The sequence below is a fragment of the Sphaeramia orbicularis genome, chromosome 7, assembly GCF_902148855.1.
Source record: "Sphaeramia orbicularis chromosome 7, fSphaOr1.1, whole genome shotgun sequence".
NCBI lineage: Eukaryota > Metazoa > Chordata > Actinopteri > Kurtiformes > Apogonidae > Sphaeramia > Sphaeramia orbicularis.
This window is the reverse complement of record NC_043963.1, coordinates 26412787-26437166: the sequence shown is the minus strand read 5'-3', so window position 1 is coordinate 26437166 and position 24380 is coordinate 26412787. Positions and strand designations below refer to the sequence as shown.

Here is a 24380-nt window from a genome sequence, read left to right as displayed (position 1 = left end):
GATAAGGAATCGGATCAATAAGCAAAATCAATAATGGAATCGGAATCATTAAATTCTTAACGATTCCCGTCCCTAATGCCTAGTGCCTACAGTGCAAGCCTGGGGGGGGGCAGTGTTTTGATCTGGGTTGACCACAGTGTTCGACAGAAATATTAGTTTCACTTACGTCGTCTCACACTGCAAGTGTTCAGATTTGGTGTGCAGCCACTGAATTTAACCGCTATTCTACAGAGTGTAAATAGCCCACATTTTGTCCAGCTTTCCTTGATGGGGTCATTGTTAAGAATGTTGTTTTCTTATGTTATGCTAATGTTACACATGCTATTCATATTTCTCTCATGAGAACAGGAGTTCATGATGATGTAGGATGCTGTGTGGGGAGCAGGGTCGTTCAAAATTCAGAATTCGTTAATTTTCTGAACCTGCTTTATCCTCACTAGGGTCACGGGGGTCACAGGAGCCTATCCCAGCTACTTATAGGTGAACGCGGGGTACACCCTGGACATGTCACTAGTTCATCCACACCCATAATACATACAAAAACATACATGCAAAACAAACACCCCCTCAGAAAAACAAATAAATGAAGAGAATAAATGAAACAGACATTTATATACCCATAGCCACTGTACTGATAAATGCTTCACTATGAGCAATAACAATGAAATTATAGAATTAGACTTCACAGTTTAATATATTTATGGACAAAAAAGGGGGGAAACGTAAAATAATTAATATGAATTAAGGATGACTCTCCTATTGTCTATTTGGTTTTAGGTAAATGTATTAAAAATCATGTAGAAAAATGTATAAAAATGCTAAATGTTACTCAAACTATCATCTGTGCCAAACAATTTAGCTGTCTTTGAAAAAATATGCAAATGTTAGCAGAGATAATAGCCTTCAATTTTGATTAATTTCGGTGAAATGGATGTGTTTACCAGTCATTGCTATTGTTTGCTTTGCATAAAACAGCACATGCTGCACAAACCATTGTTTCAGCCTGCATGTGCCAGTCTGCGAGCCAAAAATGATGTGCAAACCACACCCATTTGGCACGAAGCTACAAACCTAAAATGAGACCCAGGTGTTCAGCAGTGAAATTGTGGCAGAGATGCAAAGCTGTGCTCCTTTGAATTGAAAACCATGTGCTTTTATTAGCGTTTGGAAGTAAATCTTTTATCTGAAGAATAAAGTGGAAATAGCATCCAAGTTGTAGCATCTAAAACAGATTCGCACAGTGGAGAAAATACCTTACTTTCTGATTCCTCTGCTGAACACTTGAACCTCATTTCAAACTAGGACTTTGACAATCATCTGTCAGTTTCTGATAGTTTTCAGTAAAGATCTGAGACCTTCTAAAGCTTTCAGTCCTCCTTCATCTTCTCAAATAAAATGTAGCTTTGGAGTCTTTCGGAAAATGCCAGTTTCCTTCAGCATCCCATGTCTATATGTAAAGGAATGCAAAAGAGAAGTGAACGGTGCTGTTCTCATGATAAAAAATCCACTTTATCCATTCAAGCATGTCTCAACATTGAAACCCTCTTTGACAGGGTGGCAGCAACCAGAGGGATGCAGTATTCATAGCTTCTGTTTCCAGGAGCGCAGATAAACCCGGGCTATACTTAGAAGCTCAATGTGTGATTTGAAATATGTGATTCTTCACAAATACGTCTTTGCCCCCTATTGTCATCACCGAGGGAGGTGCACTGGGAGCACTCGCTTTCTCTGACAAAACTATCGCCTCTGAACACCCAGAAATGTGCTCAGCGCTGTTAACCAGCTATTACTTGACTATTAGGGTGCTGGCACTTGGAGACAGATTTGAGAGTTTTGGATTCAGGGAGTACTTTACATGGAGGAAGTCTTTATTCCGTTTCTCTTCAGCAGACACGAGAAAGGTGATGGAAGAGGAACTTGAATGTTTGCTTTTTTGTGCTTTGTTGTTGTTTTCTTCAGTTTTACATCTCACATTGGGAGAGTTTATGTCTATTTTAAAGGAGAAAATAATACACTTGCGGCCTGATCACAATCAAGGGTACCAGAAAGGGTGCACATACAGATAAAAAATAATAATGCTCTATCAAAAAATCAGACAGGCCATTTGATTTGTCTGATATTTCTCTTTTAAAGTCCAAATTATTTTTGTATTATGGTGTCTACTAAAAATTTCACAGGTTTCTACCCCTGTCAAATCAGAAATTATTGGGTGTACGGACACTCCAGCCTAATAGCCTCCATATTTAATGCCTACAAAGATATACAAATGTTTCAGCACTCAAGATAATCATGCATTGTTTATTGCATAGATGTCGTGTCCAAAGCATGCGTGCTGAAAAATTCCATATATTGACAGAAACAATAAAATGATTCCCACATATTTTGAATATGGTGTACGGACACTACTTGGTGTACGGACTCTACAAGACTGGAATGGAAATCTGGCTTACCTCATGGTCGCATCTCTGTTAGATCTGTAACTAAGTCTTCCTGGTACAGGAGGAAATAAACATTTGTGAACAAGTTATAACAATATATCTATAAGGCATATACGCCATATTATTGATGGAAGTATATAGGTGTACATGAATGGTCTACATGAATTTTGGTGAACAACGCTCCATTGAAAACATGCGGTTCGACGTAAACATCCGTTTGCCACATTGTTACCAAATTTTCTGCAGCCAGGGAGCATACCAAAATCTGTCTAGTTGTCCATATTTAGTCATAATAATACTGAAATAACAGGTTCCCATTCTATTATTACAATTAAAGGGCTGTAAAAGAAGGGTTTTCAGAACAAAATGGTTGATTGTCTTAATACTGAAAATAAGAATTGATAATCAAACAACTGTTCAACAAAAATGATCAATAAATGAAAAGCAATGTGATGTGTGTATTTTGTAATAAAAAAGACACAGGAGTTGAGTAGCAATTATTTATTGTGTTACAAAACATTATGTACAATAATTTTGCTCTCTTATAACAATAAAATTGTGCATGTTTTCATGTTCATTGGATCGCCATTTTATCAGTTTTTATCCGATTTTCTACAAATGTGGAGGATTGCAAGATCTAGTAATAAGATGCCAAAGAAACATTTTGGGAATGGTTTTGGGGGGATCTTTTTGCAATACTGATTAATAACTGATGCAAATATACTTGTACACCTTGATTGTGATCAGGCCGACGGTCAATGTGACTGCCTCTAAATTTGCACTGAAATCACTGTTAACCCATAAAGACCCAGTGCTATTTTTGTGTTAGTTCCCAAATTAATATTTCTCTCTATTTAAGTGATTTATTGCCATTTATCATGATATTATCCTCTCATCTTTGCATTTTTTCAGTGAAAATCTGGTATTTTCACTGACTACTATATTTATTTTACTGATCATGTTTCTTTAATCAGTATCCTGACATTACATTTGATGGTCATCATGCCACAAAATAGAGAAAACTTGAGAAAAAGGGACTTTTTCAGTAAAATCTATCATTAACTGATCATAAACCCAGTGTGTCCATCCACTGTAATTGATCCAACTCCATGTGTTTTACTGGTGAATCGATGTTGTTAAAGATCACAGTATTTCCGTGTTCACTATGGACCCTCTGAACGTCCAAATGGATCATATCTGATGACTGTGAAAAGATGACAAACTGCATTTTACACCAGTTATTTACATGTATTAACAGAAACAGGTATTAAACAGTTTAGATCACTAGATGCTTTTGGACACTGGTGTATATTTGGGTCTTTATGGGTTAAACTTGTCCTTGAAACTGCCTTTATCATACATAACCAGACACTGTATTTTTTGTTTGTAATACAGGAAAGTTGCTAGTTTTGATTTGAGGATTTCACCTGTTTAAATAAAGAATATATATATTTTTAAATAAATAATGTACATACTGAATGTGGGAAGCTGACTTTCACATAAAGGAGTGAACACGTTTTCATAATTAGACAAAATGCATCACTACATCCTTTTTTAACACTGGTTACCTCCGCCAAGGAGGTTATGTTTTTGCCAGGGTTTGTTTGTTTGTCTGTTTGTTTGTTTGTTTGTCTGTCTGTTAGTGTGCAACATAACTCAAAAAGTTATGGACAGATTTGGATGAAATTTTCAGGGTTTGTTGGAAATGGGATAAGGAAGAAATGATTAAATTTTGGTGGTGATCGGGGGTGGGGGGGCCCACGGGGGGGGCCACTGATCAGCCTTGGCGGAGGTCTGCGCTCTCCGAGTGCTTCTAGTTTTGATCTTTGTTAGGTGCTATTTCGGCTTCTCTCTCCGTCTGAAATTAAAGAAAAAAGTACATTTCATTAAGAAAAAAAATCATGTAGGAAAATGTTTTAAAATTCCGAAAGGTTACACAGGAAGAGTCATCAATACCAAAGAATTAAAAAAAAAAAAAAAAAGCTCTAAAGCTGGAAGTCATTAAATGCTCAGTAATTCGCTGGGACACATTGATTGAACTTAAGCTGTGAAAAACAGAGCTTTTTTCCTGCCCATTTTCATTTTAGAAATCAATCCCGCGTCTCTGATCAATCATCTACTCGTCCGTGGCAGTTATTGATCTGCCGGACTGTGTCGACACAACATGTGTCGACTATTAATCGGTTTAATTCTTACTTACATGGTTGGAATCCATGTTTCAAGACATCAAGGCTAAGAAATGTGTAGTTTGTAGAGGTACATAGGTCTGGAATGACAGTGTTAATACTGTAAAAGTCATCATTATTTGTTTTCCACACGGTTAGGGCAGCAGTTACTCATCGATCAGCCATAATATTATGACCACTGACAGGAGAATTAGTAATAATATTGATTATTTCATTAAAATGGTACCTTTCACTGGGTTGGATATATTCAGTGTTAAGCGAACATTTATTCCTCAAAGCTGAAACAGCAAAATAAACAACGCAAGGAACTGAGTGACTTTGACCAGGTCCATACTGTAGTGGTGATGACTGGGTCGGAGCATCTCCACAACTGCAGGTCTTGTTGGGTGTTCCTGGTCTGCAGTGGCTAGAACCAGAGCTCTGGTGGAGTCTAGGCCTCAGGTCAGGGGTGTTTTTGTGCAAAAAAGGGAAACCTACACAATATTAGTCTGGAGGTAATAATGTTCTGCTCCCATAGATCCCCAGAACCACCAGGCTCAGAAACAGCTGCTATCTGGAAGCAATAAGACTATACAACTCAAACTGAAACTGAACAATAACTCCTTTTGTGCAATACAATAACACTACTACATTCAGCTATGCAATCTACTACTACAACATAAAGTGCAATTACTGTCATATAATGTATACAATTACATATAATGTGCAATAATCTGTTTACATTCAGTCATTTCTCCTCGTCTTCTATGGTGATTTATTTATTATCCTGCCCTCTGAGGGGGAGGCAAAAGGTATTGGTTTTGGTTCGTGTATAGATGTGATTACATTTTGATAACAGCAGGTCAAAGTTTAAATTTTTTTAGGAATTTTTAAAATCTTTTTTTTTTCCCTGTTTACTTATAATGGGCAAAATTTCAAATGTCTGGAGCAGCAAAACTATTGGTTGAATTTATACCAAATTGGGTTTATAGACTGCCAGTGACCTAGAATAGATGTCGTTACATTTTGGGAACAGTAGGTCAAAGTTTCAATTTTTAATGAACTTTTTTTTCTCCCATTTACTTATAATGAGCGAAATTTCACATCTATCAAAACATCAATTTTGTTTCAATTTACTTCAAACTTAGTACATATATAAAAGCAATTGATATGCTGACATCACCACATGCATAGACACGATGACATCAGCCGGATTGATGCCAAAATAAGCTACAATACGTGCGAGGGGCGGGGTTTGTTGTGCCTGGCACCACTTGTTAATATCTGCACTTTGTTGTCTTTTCTATTTTGAATGTGTGTGCTCTGTTGTGTATTTTCTCTATTTTTAAAGGTGTGTGTTTTTAAATGTTCATTCACTATTGATCATGTAGATTTTAATTTCACTCATCACACCATGTTAAATGACAATGACAGTACTGAATCTTGAATAGTTGCTGGATTGGTTGACATCCGGTTGTTGTTCCTTAGATACTTTTGGTAGGTTCTAACCACTTTACGCTGGGAATGAACAAGATCTGGAGACGCCCTGACCCAGTGATTTCACCATCACAATTTCTCCCCTGTCAAAGATGCTCAGATCCTTACTCTTGTCCATTCTGCTGTTTCAAACACATCACCTTCAACGTCTACAAGTTCACTTATTGCCTAATATATCCCAACCACTGACAGGTTCCATTGTACTGAGATAATCAAACCTGTACCTGTCAGTGGTCATAAAGCTATGGTTGATCTGTGTCAAAGGTGAAATACTGTAAATGACTGGAGATGAATACATTTACTGCATAAAAGTACCCTTATTTCCATTGTATATGTCTTTATTAATTTAACCCTGTAAAGCCTGAACCATTAAATCATTGACAGAAAATTCCAGTTCTTTGAAACTGGAGCCTTTATTGGTCTTTCTGAACAACCCTATTTTTTTTTTTTTTTTTTTTCAAATCTCAATTTCCATGTATGACCTTGCATTTTGTATCATATTTGATACATTGGGTCTCAAGCTCAAATATTACTATTATGCAATATTACTATCATGCAAAGTTCTGCCTCCTTCCTCATTAATGAGAATCTTGTAGTATCACTGGAAAGGCCTCTGGTGAACAAATTCCTTCCCCCTGGTGGATTATCTGTGCATTGCATGTATCTAATTGTATACATCAGGTTTTTCAAGAAAAAAAAAAATATCACACTGATCATGTAGAGGGCTTCAAAACTCATGTATCAAATATGATATGTTTGGTGTTATAGGGTTAATGTTAAGGCTAACGGAACCAATATCTTGGTACTTTTTATTCATTTAGGGCTACTTTAGGGTCATTTTATTTAGCTTGTTTTGCTATAATCACTTTTAGTCAGGAGGTATTCCTGGGTTACCGACAATTCATAGTAAATCAATATTTTAATTTCTATTTACTTACCACTTATTGGGTACTTTTCTCATCACTTGTAATTGCATCTTACTTGTTTGGTGAAGGAACTGAAGTGTTTGACTGAAAGTACGACAAAAAAGAAAAAAAAGGGCTGATGATGCCCAGAGCAGAAAACAGTCATATGAATCATATTCTTTTCTTTTGTCTAAGAGCCTTTTTGGTTGGTATGAAGGCAATTTTTAAATAAAAGCAAAAGAGCTGAGTCTTCATAGAGTCCACTTCTTAAGTCTGTCTCATGTGGTTTAACACATTTAGGACATACAGACTTGAGCATTTCTAAACTCCAGCACTTGGCTCCTCAACAGCAAAGCTCAAAGGGTGCTTTTTCTGTGTTGATGTTGTAAACTGTGGAGCGACATGAAAAATTAGTTCAAGCAAAGTGGGACACACACAAAGCGTTAACTAGTGCCTCTTGTTCGTTGCTTCACTGCCTTTCATGTACACATTTCTCCTCTTATCTCTTCCTCTCACTCTCGACAAAGGAGGAAAAATATGTCTGGAATTACAAATAAAGGACACCTCAGGACAAAGTTGTCTTTCCTCCACCCCTATGATGCTCCTGCCATTAATTGCACATATGTTGGCAGATCCTTAAAGGATTGGCCATGAATAATTCACATTTAACATACATTCATTGGGGAGGAGACATGGTTGAAAATTGCATACAGTGGAATTTCTGTCATGTAGAACAGATTCTGTATAAAGAGCCATGTAATTGCTTCAGCTCCGTATCTAATAATGAATTAAATCCATGGAATTTATTGCTGTGTTCTTAACCTATAGAAGTAACACAGAATTATCCGCTTTTTTTTTTTTTTTTTTTTTTTTTTTTACAACTTTTGTGCTTGTAGTCTTTAGTAAGAGCTACTTAAATGTATAAACCACTACATTTTTTTTAAAGAAAAGAAAATCACCTTGAAGGTAATTTTTCAAGAGCACATATCTTATGGTCAGAGATGTGATTTAACACCACAGAAGAAACATTCCTGTGAATGTTTAATGTCATTATTGTGCTATTATAACATCTTTAAAGAAACTGTTATGAGTTGTTTTGTCTCGCTCTGCATTTTCACGTCTTCACAGAAATCGCCATCCCCCGGTCGCCCAGGGCAGCAGCACAGACTGTTTGTTAATGGAATCTGCATTTTGCATGAAGAAAAAGTGTTAATGAGTGAAAACAAATCAGCCGTAATATCTCCAGATCTGGAAGTGTGAGCTAATGGACAGTGTACTGAAGTAGGGGATAGGGTAATGGACAAAAGGGGGAATTAGCTCAGAGGTGGGTGTCTGATGTCTGCAGATGGATGCAGATAGCCTGGTATAGAATTACAATGCATGTAATGAAGCTTTGTGCATTCAGTTCTCTCCTCTGCTTCCCACTTCTTTCCTTTTATGCCCTCACTTCTTCATACCCTTATCATCGCTGTCTCTACCTTAAATCTGAGTCATCATACAAGGAATCTTCCCCATAGAATTAATGTGACACTGACTCAGAATATGCTACATTCATGGTGATTGGTCTAACATTTGCCACAAAGGTTATGTCGGAAAAAGAAAACAAAACTGTGCCGCATCTGACATGATCTGATCATCTGGGAAAACAAAAGCCCCCTTACCTCGAATACACCCCACACCAGTTGATACAATGAAGCATCATCTGGTATCAGTTACATTTACACACATGTGACATTTTTAAAATCTACTACTTTCTTGCCTACAACCTACGATGCACGAATGAGTAAATAAATGGCATTCTTTCAAATACTAAAGAATGTGAGTCACTTCATTTTGAGGATCTGTCAGTATACGCTCCTTGGCAATGAAGACAGCTTTTTTCTCCCAGTGCCTTTATTGTCTTAAAACAATAGTCTCAGTCATCAGTTTGACGCCAATAATAATTAAGCTCCTGTTTTTTTCTCTTTCAGCAGAAACTGACAGAGAAACTGCCATGGTCAAAGAAGAATATACCAAGGCAACTAAACATTTAAATTCTGTCCTCTGATGGATTGTTGGATATTGAAATTGAAGAGAACATATTAAAATCCTGCTTTAACCCATAAGGACCCAGGGTTACTTTCATGGCACTTCCTTCTTTAATTGATTTATCCCCATTTATTACCCTGGGATGCAAGGGGTATTGTTTTTGGTTCGGTTTGTTTCTTTGGTTAACACTCTACCAGCAAAAAATATAGGTTGAATTCAAACCAAATGGGTTTATAGATTGCCAGTGACCCAGAATAGATCTGATTACATTTTGGGAAAAGTAGGTCAAGGTTAACATTTTTTATGAATTTTTTCAAATCTTTTTTTTTTCCATAATGGACAAAATTTCAAACATCTGTAGCAGTAAAACTATTGACTGAATTTATACCAAATTGGGTTTATAGATTGCCAGTGACCCAGAATAGACCTGAATAAATTTTGGCAACAGTAGTTCAAAGTTCAAATTTTATATAAATTTTTTCAATCTTTTTTTGTTCTCCCATTTACTTATAATGGGCGAAATTTCAAATGTCTATAAAAACATCAATTTTGTTTCAATTTACTTCAAACTTGGCACATATATAGAGGCAAATGGTATGCTGATATCAGCACATGCATAGACATGATGACATCAGCTGGATCCATGCCAAAATAAGCAATATGTGCGAGGGCACATACCTGCCACTTGTAATATTATCTTGTGTATTTTGTGTTTTTCCGTGAAAATCAGGTATTTTCCTATATTTAATTTACTAATCATGTAGATGTTCATAAAACTCTCCAATCTTGTTGTATATTCAGTATAATGACAATAAAGGGCATTCTATTCGATTCGATTCAATTCTATTCTATTCTATACTATTCTAAAATCTCAGAGTAAAGTTGAGGGTTATTATATCAAAAACAGAGAAAACTTAAGAAAAAGTGACTTTTTCAGCAAATCTACCAGTAACTGAACATAAACCAAGTGTCTCCATCCACTGTCACTGATCCAACTCCAGGGGTTTTACTGATGAATCAATATTGTAGAAGATGACAGTGTTTCCACGGTAACTATGGAGCCTCTGAACATCCAAATGGGTCATATCTGATGACCATGAAAGGCTGAGAAAATGCATCTTAAGCCAATTAATTATTATTTACAAACATGTATTGATAGGATTAGTGGATCAACAGGTATTAAACAGTTTACATCAGCAGATGGTTTTGGTTGACAGTGGATATTTGGGTCTTTATGGGTTAAAATAGCTATGTATTTAGTTTTTTGCAACAATTTCTATTGCCTCAGCTCTGCACATTTTTGTTTTTAGAGATGTCAAATTTTTTGGGTTTGCACAACAATAAACTACGCTCAGTTGAAGTCAGATAGAATATACACAAGTAAAAAATAAACCCAATGTTTCAAAATCATTTATGTAAATGTAGCAGCAGCCGACAGCCTTATGCTTTCTGTACTGAAGACTTTATGTCCACTTTCCACTGTGATCATATTGGCCTTTTGGGCCTAAGTATCTTCTCTGCTGAAGCATAACGGACAAAACAGCAGTTCCCTGTCGGATTAGGACATCACTGTCAGACTGTGCCCAGCTACACTCTGACAGACCTATTAGCAGGACGCATGTCATTGTGAAGCTTTGCAGAAACGACAGGATGTAAAATTAAGAGAAATGTCTCGCTACATTTCTTTAGTGCATTTGAAGCTTCTCAAGGAGGTTTTAGAGACAACACAAAAGAGCAATAATGTAAAACAAACAAACAAAACATGACACTATCATGTAATTAAAAAGCATCTCTGAAATGAAAAGGAAACTAATTTGTTTACAGATTTGTTTCGGGGCTGGATATATAGTACTTTGCTTGGTTCAAGTGTTCAGAAGCTTCTCTAATGTAGACACTGAGCAATTTCAGGCAATTACTATGCAGTTCCATCTTATGTAAACACCAACTATAAAGACTTCCTGTCACGAATATTATTTACATGATTGAGAACACCATTTGAGCAGAAACTGAGGGTTACAGTTGAGAATGGTACAAGACAAAGACAAGCCCTAGAAAATTGTGACAAAAACCTTTTTATAGCCAGACAGTTGCTAATTATTGGACAAATTTCCTCAGGAGCTGTCAGGCTTGGTGGGAGTTTGCTTGTCATTCTGCAATGGTGGCGGCTGGCAAGTGTCCAATGGCTGATTCAAAATTTAGAATTGCTTTCATCAATCTTTGATCATTTGGCAGAGAAAAGATTTGTACTTTTCTGAGGCAGTTATTATGTGTCCCTTCATTTTAGCATTTAATCTTTTTCCAGCTTTCCAACACTTAGCTAAATCCCCAAGCACAGGTCCCAAGTGAGCATTAAACTTTTCAATGGTGGTAACAAATTTGAGTAAATTCCACTCAATTAATATGTCATAATGTGTGTGGCGCTGCTAAAAAAGACTTCATTCAGAAACTTCCAAAATAAAGCAACTAATTGCTGTAGAAACAATTAATGAGATACTTTTAAGAAGACCATTTTCTCCATAATAGCTGCTCAATGGCAGCCATGAAGGATAATCTTTCACTTGATTTATAATGATGTGAAAAAACAAAACAATGACTTAAAACTGCCTGTTCATGAACACTTTTAGTTTTATTCAGAAGGATGTTTTGTAAACACTGGTGAGATGCTAACTGGAGGTTTAATAAGCTACTTACAAGCCCAATTCTGGTTAATTAGCCAAGCAAAAAACCCCAAACCCACTAGTTTTTTTTTTTTTAAATGTTGATTAAGTTTAGCACAATTGGTTTACATTTTTCCATCATTACTGATGCTTACAGAAAAGTCATGCTTGTCTTCTAAATTCTTCACACCCTCCAGTAAACTCTACAGTATAATCAAATGCTCACTTCTACTATGACTTCAATTTTAGTGAAACACTTAGTCAGGTAAAACCTCTGGCTGTGTCAGCTAAGCCATCAGTGTGGCGGTGCACGGAACACAAGTGGACGAGTGCAGAGGAAGCTGGAGTTCCTCTTCGTCACACAGAGGGGAGGTGGGTGCTGTGTGGATTCTGCAGTTTCCCCTAACTCCTACTCCCTCCAGACAGCTGATGTTTATCTGCTCTGCCCATCTGGGCCTTGTGACTAAACATCTGGTAAAGCTGCCACTGTGCATGCAATGTTTCACTGAGTGATGACAGGGAAGGGGCACTGCTGTCCACCCCTTTCAAAACAATCTGAAAAGGCAGGGAGGACTTCATCTGTGAGATGCCAAAGCTTATTCTTGAAACCTGACTCACTTAACCGACTACTGTCCAGCATTCAAGACATTTATCTCATTATTTTGTTCAGGGGTACACTGCAATTATCCTGATTGTGGCTTTATGAGTTTATAATCACAGTGATGTGGGATAGGCTGACTTGAAATAAGAAGCAAATTCCTTGCCTCCAGGTTTTCTTCTTAATTTTGCAGGCTTTGATTATGATCTCAGAGAATTATCATACAACATTATTACAACTACCCACAAAGAGAAAACCAGTCGTCAAATTAAAAAGACATTTCCAGGCCACCCATGCAGCAAATCTTTTGAAGCACAACACAGAGTTCTATGGTGAAATATGAGGTCATACAATAAAGATCATATTCCTTAAAAAATTAAAAAATAAATTCTCTTTATAGTGGTTAAAAAACAGGTGGCCCTTACCATCAATATTCTGCCTTTTCACTGTGTGCAATGGTTTCTCATCCTCCTTTTGTCAATTCTTTGAGAAAAACCAAGCCCATGTAGCCACACATCCTCTTTCTTCTCTTCACTTTCCCCTAGAACGATATGTTTTGCAACGACTGGTAGGCCTTCATCCATTATAGATGCTGTGTTTTAGGGGGATCTGTGCAGGATGATATAAATATCTCCTTTTGGTTCCCAGCAGGATGGGAGAAGCAGCACAAGACAGGCCACAATGTTATGTTAGAGCAGGGCATCTTTATTATTTGATTTGATGTCCAAAGTAAAAGAAAGTAAAGATGCTCACGTGATCAGTAGACAGCATAGCGGTCCATAATTTATGAGCTGTGTCAAATCTCCTGACACCTCCACTTCAACCTCTTCTTCAGCGAGATATGTCCATGAGAAAGTTAGTTGCACCTACCATACCTCGGTCCACATCAAAATAAAGCTACTGAAAAAACAAATTAAATTCGACTGCAAAATATCACAGCTCCATTGTTCGACAGAAGCCGTAATATAGCACAACTTTATGTTCCTGAATGAGTTTTTGCCCTTTGTGTCCTCTGTTACAGGCCGCACCACAGCAGGAGGATTTAGGTTAGCATACAAAAGCAGCATGAGGCAAAACCTGACAGATATGCGTGGTGGTCAATTGAAAGAGAGAGAGCGAGGCAGAGCTGTAGACCTCTCCCACTGTGCTCAGATCCACCGCTCTATTAGTCTGGCACTGTGGAAGAAGCCAGCCTACTGTTAAGAGAACGTATGCACACACACACACACACACACATACACACAATATTGATACAAGAGGAAAAGAGCCACACTGACGGATCTAATATGCAAAGTATAGATATGTTCAGAACTCGTCGAACATTGTTTCTCTGACTACCAGAATCCTATACTCTTAATTTTCTATTATATTTAATACTCTTTTGATAAAACACTCTGGAGAGGATGGACATAAGCAGAGCAGTGCGGTGAGGGAGTCTATGGAATGGTGCCAAGCAGCAGCGAATCAGTTATGCTCAAGGCACATAGAAATAATTCATTGCAGTACTCTGAAAGGAGTTGAGGCATGGGTGCAACACAGAGCAAATTTCCTATGTCCGGGTGTTGGGTCCAGGTATTATTTCTGCCTGAGTGTTTGGATCCAAGAGCTAGACTGGGACTAGGGCTGGCAAAAGCTGAAGTGCTGAGCAGTTCTGAGTATGACGTCAGCTCAAAAAAAGGGAGAGCCCGGCATTACTTTACACGCAGAATTGGAAGAGATGATTTAAGTAGGCCTTAGAGGGAGATCCCACCACACAGAGAATACCTCAGCGGTTTGACTGACTGGTACTAAGCAAGTAACTCTATATACGAACAATGAGAAATCCGCCGTTGATTAAGTCAATGTGGTTCCATTTCATCTTTTGTTTCCTTTTATCTGCGGAAAAAAGAAAGAGTTAAGCTCTTCTTTCCAGTGTCTCACACACCTGTCTTCTCTGTTTACAGGAACCTGCTGTGGAACCCACTGGGTCGTCTCCTGCTTTTCCGCCTGCTCGAAGGACCAAGAGGAGAGTTAAATCACCCGAGTGATTGTGGAAAAGCGGAGAAGAGAGGCTAACTTCCCACCTTTGTTCTTGCCAATGCCTTATGAAAACATTCTCTGTGGACTCGGTCTCAGCTCACTCTGTACTGTTTAGTTACTGCATGTAGCTGAAATTCTCAGGTGCAGGAAGACAGTGAAACACAAAGACGGAAGAAGAAAGGGAATGAGATAAAGGGAGCAACACTGCATAATTAGCATTACTGAGTTTGTGTCAAAGCTAGAAACCATGAGAAGAGACTTCTGAAGACAACTACGCTGTGAAAAACATTGCGGCTAACCTTCAGGACATTTGTATGCGTGAGTGGGTATATGTGTGCACACCTCTTTTCTTTTCAAAGGACTTGAGCTTGTATTTGGATGCCGATTTAGCTTTTCATTATGACTCTGCGAGGAGGCTTTGTGCGACCGTGGACTGGCTGTCACAGAGGTGTTTGCTGCTGGGTGTTACTTCTGGCTTGTTATTTCTTGCTTGCCTTGGCAGCCAAACCCAAAATGCCAGGCCACACACACCTCAACTCAATACGCATCGATGGGGACATATCTCTGGGTGGGCTGTTTCCAGTGCACGCCAGAGGGAATGATGGCAAAGCCTGTGGGGAGCTAAAAAAGGAGAAAGGGATCCATAGGCTGGAGGCCATGTTATTTGCCCTGGATCGTATCAATAATGACAATGAGCTGCTGCCTAATATCACTTTAGGAGCACGCATCCTGGACACCTGCTCCAGGGACACACATGCACTGGAGCAGTCGCTGACATTTGTCCAGGCATTGATTGAGAAAGACTCAACTGATGTCAAGTGTCTCAGCGGAGGGCCGCCAATCATCACAAAGCCTGAGAGAGTGGTGGGAGTGATTGGCGCTTCTGCCAGCTCCGTGTCAATCATGGTGGCAAACATTTTGCGTCTCTTCAAGGTCAGTTGCGCTTACTTTTTACTTGACTTTCCGTAAAATGTCAGCTCAGACATGAGATGACATGTTCAGCTGAGAACAATATAGAAAAAAAAAACACTTATTAAATGTTATCTGACATGGAATATGTTAAAATCAACTCGCTTTATTTGTATCATATTGCTTATTATTAATATTCATTTCACATTCAGTTTTACTCCACACATCCCAGTCGGTGTTCGTATCGGCATCCTTTGTGACCTTTTCCCTCAGACACTTACATCGCATTAGTTTCAGTCCATTTTTCAACCATCCCAAAAACTGATCATTACACAATAATTCTCCTCACTAATGACATTAATTTGCCACGAGTCCTTAGTGTTGCCTTCTAATTACTTCAGGGAAGCCATGCATGGCACCATCAGCTTATTCCACTACTACTGAAAATAGTGTATAAAAGGAGCTTCTGCATTGTCTTGGCTTCCAAATGTAAAAATAAGAACAACACATAATGTGTGACAGAACCTTTGTAATACCCGCTCGGTGCTGTCAAACTAAAATAGAGGCCACAGCCAAACTAATAAGAACTGTGTCAAAACATTTATCACTGTTTTCTTGCAAGACTACGCTGCAATAAGAAAGACAATGTTCATGTTTTGTAACTCCTACTAAACACAGACAAGGATTTCAGGTAGAATCTTCAGGCTTGACTGACTCACTTTCACAAAAATAAAATGTGTCATATACATGCTCCAGTCGGCTCATACTGACATACATTAGTATATGATCTAATTTTCCTTGTAATTTTCCTGTGGTGTATAGCAAAGGTGATCAGATGTTCCACTGGTCTTCAAGTACGACAGATTTTAGTGGAGCTGTTACTCTATTCACACATGGCATCCTTTAAAAAGCTTCTACACAAGATACAAAGCAGAGACCACCTGCTGTCACATCGATGGAACAATATCTAACCTGGTTGTTTCAGGGTTTTCTGGGCCAGACCGCTCCGCAAATGGCTGGAGGGTGAATGGTTCAATGCTCCACATCACAAGCCTGATTAATGTCATTATACTGAAAGTGAACCAGAATAAATACTAAACTCCTCCAGCCTGCTTTTCGTAAGCAGTGGATAAACTACCAAACACGCCAGCAAACACAAGCACAAATGTTATGAATCTTCATGTCTTTGTATAAAGCAGTGCACCTGTCACACAGTCTTCATCATCAAACATTCATCTTAGTCTCAGCACTGAGGCTGGTTGCATCCTGTGTCTCATAAATACTGTCTAATTACTGAGCAATGAGAGGAGCTGTGGTTTCTCTGTATAACATAGGGTCAGTCGCCATTATGTCTAAATAGGGTATCTCAGGAACAGCTGGACAGAATGACTCGAGGATGAATTGATTTTGGTAGCTAAAGGTCAAAGGTCAACATTTCTGAGACCTCACAAAGCACATTTTTTGTAAAACTAAAGAATGACACTGTAAATTATAAAGCCAACTTCACAAAAATATGTGATAGGAAAAAGTGATGACGTGATAACATTTTATATAGAAAAAGGACAACGGTTGACTTCTTTCTCGAGAATGTGATACGTTTTTTTTTTTTTTTTTTTTTAAATTTTGGCACAAAGTTATAGGTTAAAGTTACTCTGACCCAAAGCCATGAAAACCACCAAATTCGCATTCAATGACTTTTTATTAACAACAGCTAATTATCACATGTCCCTGACAAAAACATTGTAGGCTGTTAGAAACAAGGTTTTATAGTTTGGGATTTTTCATTCTAGTTTAGTTTTATTTAGTTTTGACTTTTTTTTCTCTAATTCAGTTAGTTTTAATTTGTTTTTAGAGCAGGTTTGCTAGTTTTTATTAATTTTCATTTTTGTTTAAATGCTTAGTTTTAGTTTAGTTTTAGTATTAATTTTAGTTTTGTTGTATCTTTTCTCTTCTTCTCCATCGTATTCAAATAAATCCCAGACAGGACTCTGCTTTCTCCCAACTTTAGTCTCCATGTTTCCAGGTAGAGTAAGGACCAGAAGACAACTGTAAACAACAAGTGATGAGAAGTTACGAACCGTGAAGTTTCGTATGGTGCCGCTAGCTAAAATTGCTAAAGCAAATAAATCGCTTTCGTATCAATCCGACATTGACAAAGACAAAAACGAAGGGAATTTTATCCATAATTTTTATACGTTTTAGTTAGTTTTGTAAGAACACAATACAGTTTCAGTTAGTTATCGTTTTTTTTCTTTTAATTATAGTTTTTATTTATTTCAGTTAACGAAAATGTTTTTTCCAATTCTAGTTTTCGTCATTTCGTTAGTTTTCGTCAACGATAATAACCTTGGTTAGAAATCCAGAGGACAGCATAAACAGAGTATGATGCTACAATAGAGGATGCGGGTCTGGTTATTGCTATGTGCTGACTCAGGAGGACATCTGGCCATGGTAGGCCACTGCCAACCACCAGTCCACACAAAGCTGCAAACAGGAGGTAGGGGAGTACACAACATTCAGCTACTGTATGAATACTGGTCTCTTCTTAGAATACAAACAAAAATGAATATGCAGGTAGTGATGCATATACTCATATACCCATGTTTACGTCTATACACAAACCAATAGTGACAGTAAAATAGAGTCCACAGAAGTCTCATTACACTGCCGAACATGCATCCTGAAAAGCCCCAAAACACTGGATGATTGCCATACGTCATGCTGCTGCACAACTTCACCAACAAATGCTTCTTCAAATAAGGCTGTCTGACAGACTCTAGGATGAGGGTACAAGAACAGCCAGAGGATGGTCTGTCCACTAACAGACTTCTGAAACAACTCACTGGCATGCCATTGTTTGGGCAGGATGTTGCCAGTGAGTTCTGTATGTTCCACATTTCTCCTCCAGTGGGAACAGATTACTTGATTTCTTTCTATCTTTCTTTTTCTTTTTTTTTTTTTTTTTTGCCCCTCTCCCTCATAAGTTGGTTGTGACTTTGCTGCATCCAAGACTTCACACCCTTTGGCAAAGCATGATTTTGTCTGAGTGCAAAAGGGGCTCTGAAGACTGATAAGTTCAGGTAAACTCAAGGATTGTACCGATGATTCCTCCTCTAGGTCATGGATCTGAGGCCTCTGTTGTGAGGCATTAGTTGCAAAAAAACCCTCCTCTTTTCCAAAAAACTACAGGAGGGGGTGAACGATTCATTTTGATATTGGGAGCTCACTAATCAACACTTGCACAAGTAGCAACAACAAATAGTACTTGGATGAATCTCGTTCCCTGGGTCATTTTCAGACCCAAATATTGAAGAGTGCAATCCTAAAATCTGTGGGTTTCTGTGTCATAAAATTCTGCAAATGTAGTACGATTACGTTTTGCCCATCACGGTGCACCTGCAGACTTACAATGAGCTCTTTTCTTACTCTGTTTTCTAAGATCTGAAAGACAGAAAATATGAAGAGATGTTTCAACGCAAGCACAAGCTGCTTTAGGAGGCAGTATTTTTTGACACTGGGCAAAAATCCCATAAAAATGTTTTTGTATTGTAATTCAGTACTTCTGAGAAGACACTAGACATCTGCACCTACTCTTTGCTTTGTTTCCTCAGGCCTTAGGAACTGTAAAGAAAGATTCTGACCAATGACAAGTCCTTTAGGAGATAAGGGGTGGGATTACAACATTGACAGCTCTGATAACCAGTCACTGTCAAGAATTTGTTAGTGTCCAATGGCGGCTGGTGCAGAAGAATATGAGGACAGCAGTTATGAATTTGTGAACAGAGCCAAAGGTTTAATGTTTCAGTCAGCTGCTAATACATGTCATAAGAATTTCGTTTTAATGTTTGCTTTACCTGTGACATCTGGTTAATCGTCTACTTCACGTTCATTCTAAAGTCCTGAAAGCATCTGTATCTCACTCAATGTGACTTGGCAACCCGGTAAAAATGATCCCTTCACACAAGGACAAGAAAATAAAAATAATTTTGGTTGGTTATGGGTGCCAAAAACTGCACCCTGGGGTGAATCTTTAATCCTCGAAAGAGAGCAAAGCCTCATGTCGCCTGTTCTCCACAGTGTTCAGAGCCACATACACACTCATTTAGCCGGTGCCTCGTGAGCAGGAAATTAATACATTTGCCCAGAAATTAAGTAAATACAGTTAAAAACAACTTTAATTAATGTTGACTTGAACTACAGGACACAGGAGGATAAATTTATCATAATAATTACAACTTAAAAAAAATAAAAAATCTATATACAGTATATATATTAGGGCTGTCAAAATTAACACATTAACGTGGATTAATCCATCATCATGATTAATCTGATTAAACATTTTACTGCAATTAACCCATCTGCAACACAGAATGACTCTGAATGTCTCTGGCAACACATTTGGGTCAGTTTGTCCAAGTAGAGTTACCGCTGTGCATAGGGATGGGAATCGATAAGAATTTAACGATTCCGATATCAATTTTGCTTATCGATCCGATTCCTTATTGATTCTCTTATCAATTCTCATTGGGTGAGGGAATAAAAGAGTACAAACGGTTGTGTTTGCATTAACTGTCTTTTATATTTCCATCTCTGCACAGAAAATATACCATATACAGTATGTTCAAATAATAATAACAGCTGACGCCAGGCCCGGTTGGGGGTGGGGGGTGCAATGAAAGTGAATCTTAAGACGGTTTGAAAGTGAAACTTCAGATAGTTTACTAATTCCTCCGTTGCCATATTTCCACTATGTCGAACCAGTTCGACTCGGCTCATCTCCCCTTGTTGTGCACCTCATTTCCTTTCCTCTACCTTCGGAAACTTGTATTTGGGTATGACGTTTGTTGCCTGCAATGGAACTGGAACTGGGCCCGGCGTTCACTCTGCTGCTACATTCACAAGTGCCGCTAAGTAGCATATCAAATACGTGACATTCCTGTAAATGATTCACATGCTGTGGACAAATGTTTGAGCATATTGGAGGGATTTCACCCTTTTGAAGACATGGAAGCTTTGACAGTGTTCCAGTGGACCTGGTGTCGTCTTTTTAGACCGTTTCTGCCTCAACACCATGTTGGCTACGTTTTGACCAAAACAATGCAGCATACACGTGATGTCATTGCACATGTGCAACGAAGGCAGAATCGATAAGCAGAATCGTTAAGCAGGCAGGCAAACGATTCCAAGGATTCGAGCTACTGGGATCCGGTTCTCAAAAAGAACCGGTTCTCGATTCCCATCCCTAGTCGTGCATGAACAAATGGACAGTTGATCCGGTAGTGACAGGCAGCAGAACCAACCAATAAAGATGGAAGACGCTCAACAGCACGTTGGCCCTCTGGATGGAAATATGAGAACAAAAAAGCCCAAGACGGAACAGTTGTTTCAAGTTGTTTTGTTTCAGTTTGTTTTGTTGAAACTGTTGAAGGTGTTAAATAAACACATTAATATAAAATAAACCACAATTAATATAGATTAAAAACTAATGCTATTCAATTGTGATTTATCAAAATTAATCCACAGCAACCGTGTAATTAATCTGATTGAAAATTTTAATCGTTTGACAGCACTAATATGTATTTCAGGGTAATTTTTGCTAAAAGTTTCAACAGCTCTTCTAATTTAAAGTGCCCCTTTTGGAAAACCCAAAATTCAATTTTCACAATTCTATGTGCATATACCACTAATGAAAAGGACACAACTGCTATTCAGTATGCTTATACATACATAAGTAGAACATCCGGATGAAAACAAAAAGTACAAAGCACAAAAGAACATAATAAATAAGAATATCATGAAGTATTTAAATGATTAAAAGGTACTGTGCTCCACAATAAGTCATACAGGACAATAAAGCTTAATTTAGACTTGCAGCGCATTGAAGATAAGGTCCAAGTTAAAGCATTCAATCATAAGCAAATGAAATGACAATTGTTTTACACTGGGTATAAAAATGCCCTCATTAAGTTATGTTTGTTCCATGTTGCAGAAGAACAGCTGAATGCTGGTTCACCATATTATTGCCATTGTAAATCTGTTTATTAGTTATCTAGTAGACTACCATTTTCATTTGTGTTTTCATTTCCACACTATCTTCTATTTCTGTTAATAGCTATGTCAAATATATGTGCCACTGAACCATGAAATTGGGGGTGGGACCTTTTCAATGATTCAACCTTTACTCACTAGTCTGTTCCATTCATGGATGTATTGATCAGTAGGAAGGACTCTACCGAGAAACCTGACATGGAGTATTGTGTTTTTTATCTTTAACTTCTGTCCATGTTTAGGGCAAAGAAGAGGGCTGCAGGATGGTGTTTGTTTCACCTGATTTCTTCCTACAACAGCTCAAGTCTTGCACAAAGATGATATTATAATATACTTAACCCATAAAGACCCAAACATCCACCATCTACCAAAACCATCTACTGATGTAAACTGTTTAATACCCATTGATCCACTAATCCTATCAATACATGTAAATAATTGGTGTAAAATGCACTTTATCGTCTTTTCATGGTCATCAGATATGACCCATTTGGCTGTTCGGAGGATCCGTAGTTAACATGGAAACACTGTCATCTTCTACAACATTAATTCACCAGTAAGACCCATGGAGTTGGATAAACAGTGGATGGAGACACTTGGTTTATGTTCAGTCAGTGATAGATTTTGTTGAAAAAGCCAAGTTTTCCTCATTTTTCTCTGATTCTGATATAATGACAATCAACTTTAATCTGAGCATTTATGAACATCTACCTTATGGGTCGGCAACCTTTGCAATCTAAAGAGCCATTTTTGGACAGAAAAGAAAAAACAAAACTGTCTAGAGCCAAAAGATACCCTTATACCTTTCCTCAAACCGGTGACTGTTTAAGAAGCTCTTTCGGATTAGTTTGTACAGAATATGTGGAAAATAAATCAAAGTTTCAGTGCATTTATAGAACAACAAAGAAATGACAAAACTAAAGAAAACATTGATATTTGTCATTATTAATGTTTGATGCAAAAATCAACTGGTAAGTGAAGGCTTTCTTTGCAGTGGAGAATATAGATGAATACCTTCAGTGTTATAAAATTAAAAAGTAGTCTACTTTTGCTACTATTACTTTTTTTATTCATTTGGAGTCGAGTCTACATTTTTACAGCTGCATAACATCAGAATCACTTCATTGCTGTGGCAAAATGTGTTAAAAAAAAAAAAAAAAGTCCCATGAGCCCAAGAGCCAAATGAGGCCCCAGAGCTGCAGGTTGCCTACTCCTGATCTATATAATCAATGAATTAAATATGGGAAAATACCTGATTTTCACTGAAAAAATGTAAAATACAGAGATGAGAGAGACAGATGTTATAATAAATGGTGATAAATCATTTCAGAAAGGTTCAATAGAGAGAAAAAAGTCACAAAAGTAACACCGGGTCTTTATGAGTTAAACATGAACTGCACAACTTAAACATGACTAGGAGGAAAACTCACAATTAACTGAACATTTAAATGTTTCTAGTCTGCATTTGTAACACACTGATAATGAGTCAACAAGAGGAGCTCGTGAAACCTCAAAATGAGGGAACCATGTTTTCAACAGCACACCTGGGGCATCTCTAATAAGCTAAATGGACACTAAATCTGTTCATGCAATAACCATCTGTCAGACTAACATATCACCAGCCATTGTCACAAAGCAGCCACCTTATACGTTCACTGAAGTGTAAATAATTAAACAGAGAACAGGTGAATGTTGTCTTTCTCTTATTTCTGCTAATGTTTCTCAAACCAAAATACAACATGGACAGTTGTACTTTCTTACAGCATCATTCATCAGATATTTATTAATGAAGTATTTTGTAAACATTGTAGACATCAGTAAGCCTCAAAAGCCTTAATCGACTTATTGTCTCTTTTGCACTTGACAGCCGGAACGCTTTTCCGTGAATCATACTTAATACAGAAACAAGAGGCCATGTTAATGGGATTTGTACGGGGTGTGGAACAGGCCCCAGGTGGAAAAAGAAGAATACTACATTTAATATTTCTAAAAATACTTCACCCAAGCCACTAGATGAGAACGCTGATGCAGAATGAAGACTTTATTGCTCTAAACACAACGTCACACACACACACACACACACACACACACACACACACATACATGTTCTAGTTCATTTATGCCCTCGTTTTCTTTGTTTATTTTTCAGGTTTTAATCTCGGTGCAAGAAAGTGTAATGTAAAACAAAATGATGCATGATTCCAACTGAGCTTAATTTAGTTCCACTATCTAGTATCTTCTGCTTCACACACAATCTATTTTAATGTAATTTGTTTCATCGTCCTGGGATATTTTTGTATGACTTGTGAAGTAAAATGAATCAATTTGATTATCATATTTTACCTGTGTAAACAATTATTATGATTACACTAATGATGATACAAGGAAGACCAACGTTAATTGTGAGTAAAAGTTCCTGTTAAATATTAAACCTAGTGATTTCTACCAGAGTCATTTCAGACTACGGGGATGTTACATATACCTGGTCATTTTTATTTTATCAGTTTTTATTTTCTCTTAGACCCTGTGGAAATGTGTGAACATTTGTTGACTTCAAAACAATTTCCCTGAATCCCAAAATATCCAATGCAATGCACTGAATGTGTCATACTGTTCAATGTAAGAATAGTCAATCTGCCATGATTAACTTTTCCTCTGACATGTTTCAACAATATGATATATTTGTACAAATACTCATTATAAATACCATTAACTGAACACTGTTTAATACGGAATCATCTTCAAGACTCATTAGAAACCACTCTGCTGTCATTACTTGCCATGATGTTATTGACCAATAAGTAAAGCTAAGCTTGTACTTTCACACGGTGCGTCTCGGCAGGTTCCGGCTCTTTTCTCGATCATTAAAGTCACATAAAACCGTTAGTAGGACTCCCTTGAGTGGCAGAAATGGTTTCACCACTTCCCTCTAATGACTTCAAAAGTCAGGCTCGGCTTCTTTAAACCCATTATTTTCTCACCTGAGCAGCTGGATTGGAGTTAAATTTAGGATGATTAAAATAACACTGAGCCTTCTGTATTCGAATAATGCAGTTTCCAGATTGGTGGGTATTGTACATCTTCTGCGAAAATAATGAAAAACAAAACAGAAAACT

General features: G+C 37.6%; 1 protein-coding gene across 2 annotated transcripts in view; it reads left to right on the top strand.

The window, feature by feature from the left end:
• The window catches only part of LOC115422873 (metabotropic glutamate receptor 4-like), a 277054-nt gene that overhangs the window by 64276 nt on the left and 188398 nt on the right, over positions 1 to 24380 (top strand). For both annotated transcript variants that reach the window (XM_030139485.1, XM_030139486.1), the window contains exon 2: positions 14232 to 15240. In XM_030139485.1, coding sequence (XP_029995345.1) covers positions 14707 to 15240 — 534 coding nt within the window. In that variant the 5' untranslated portion in view covers positions 14232 to 14706. The remainder of the gene's footprint in view (positions 1 to 14231; positions 15241 to 24380) is intronic.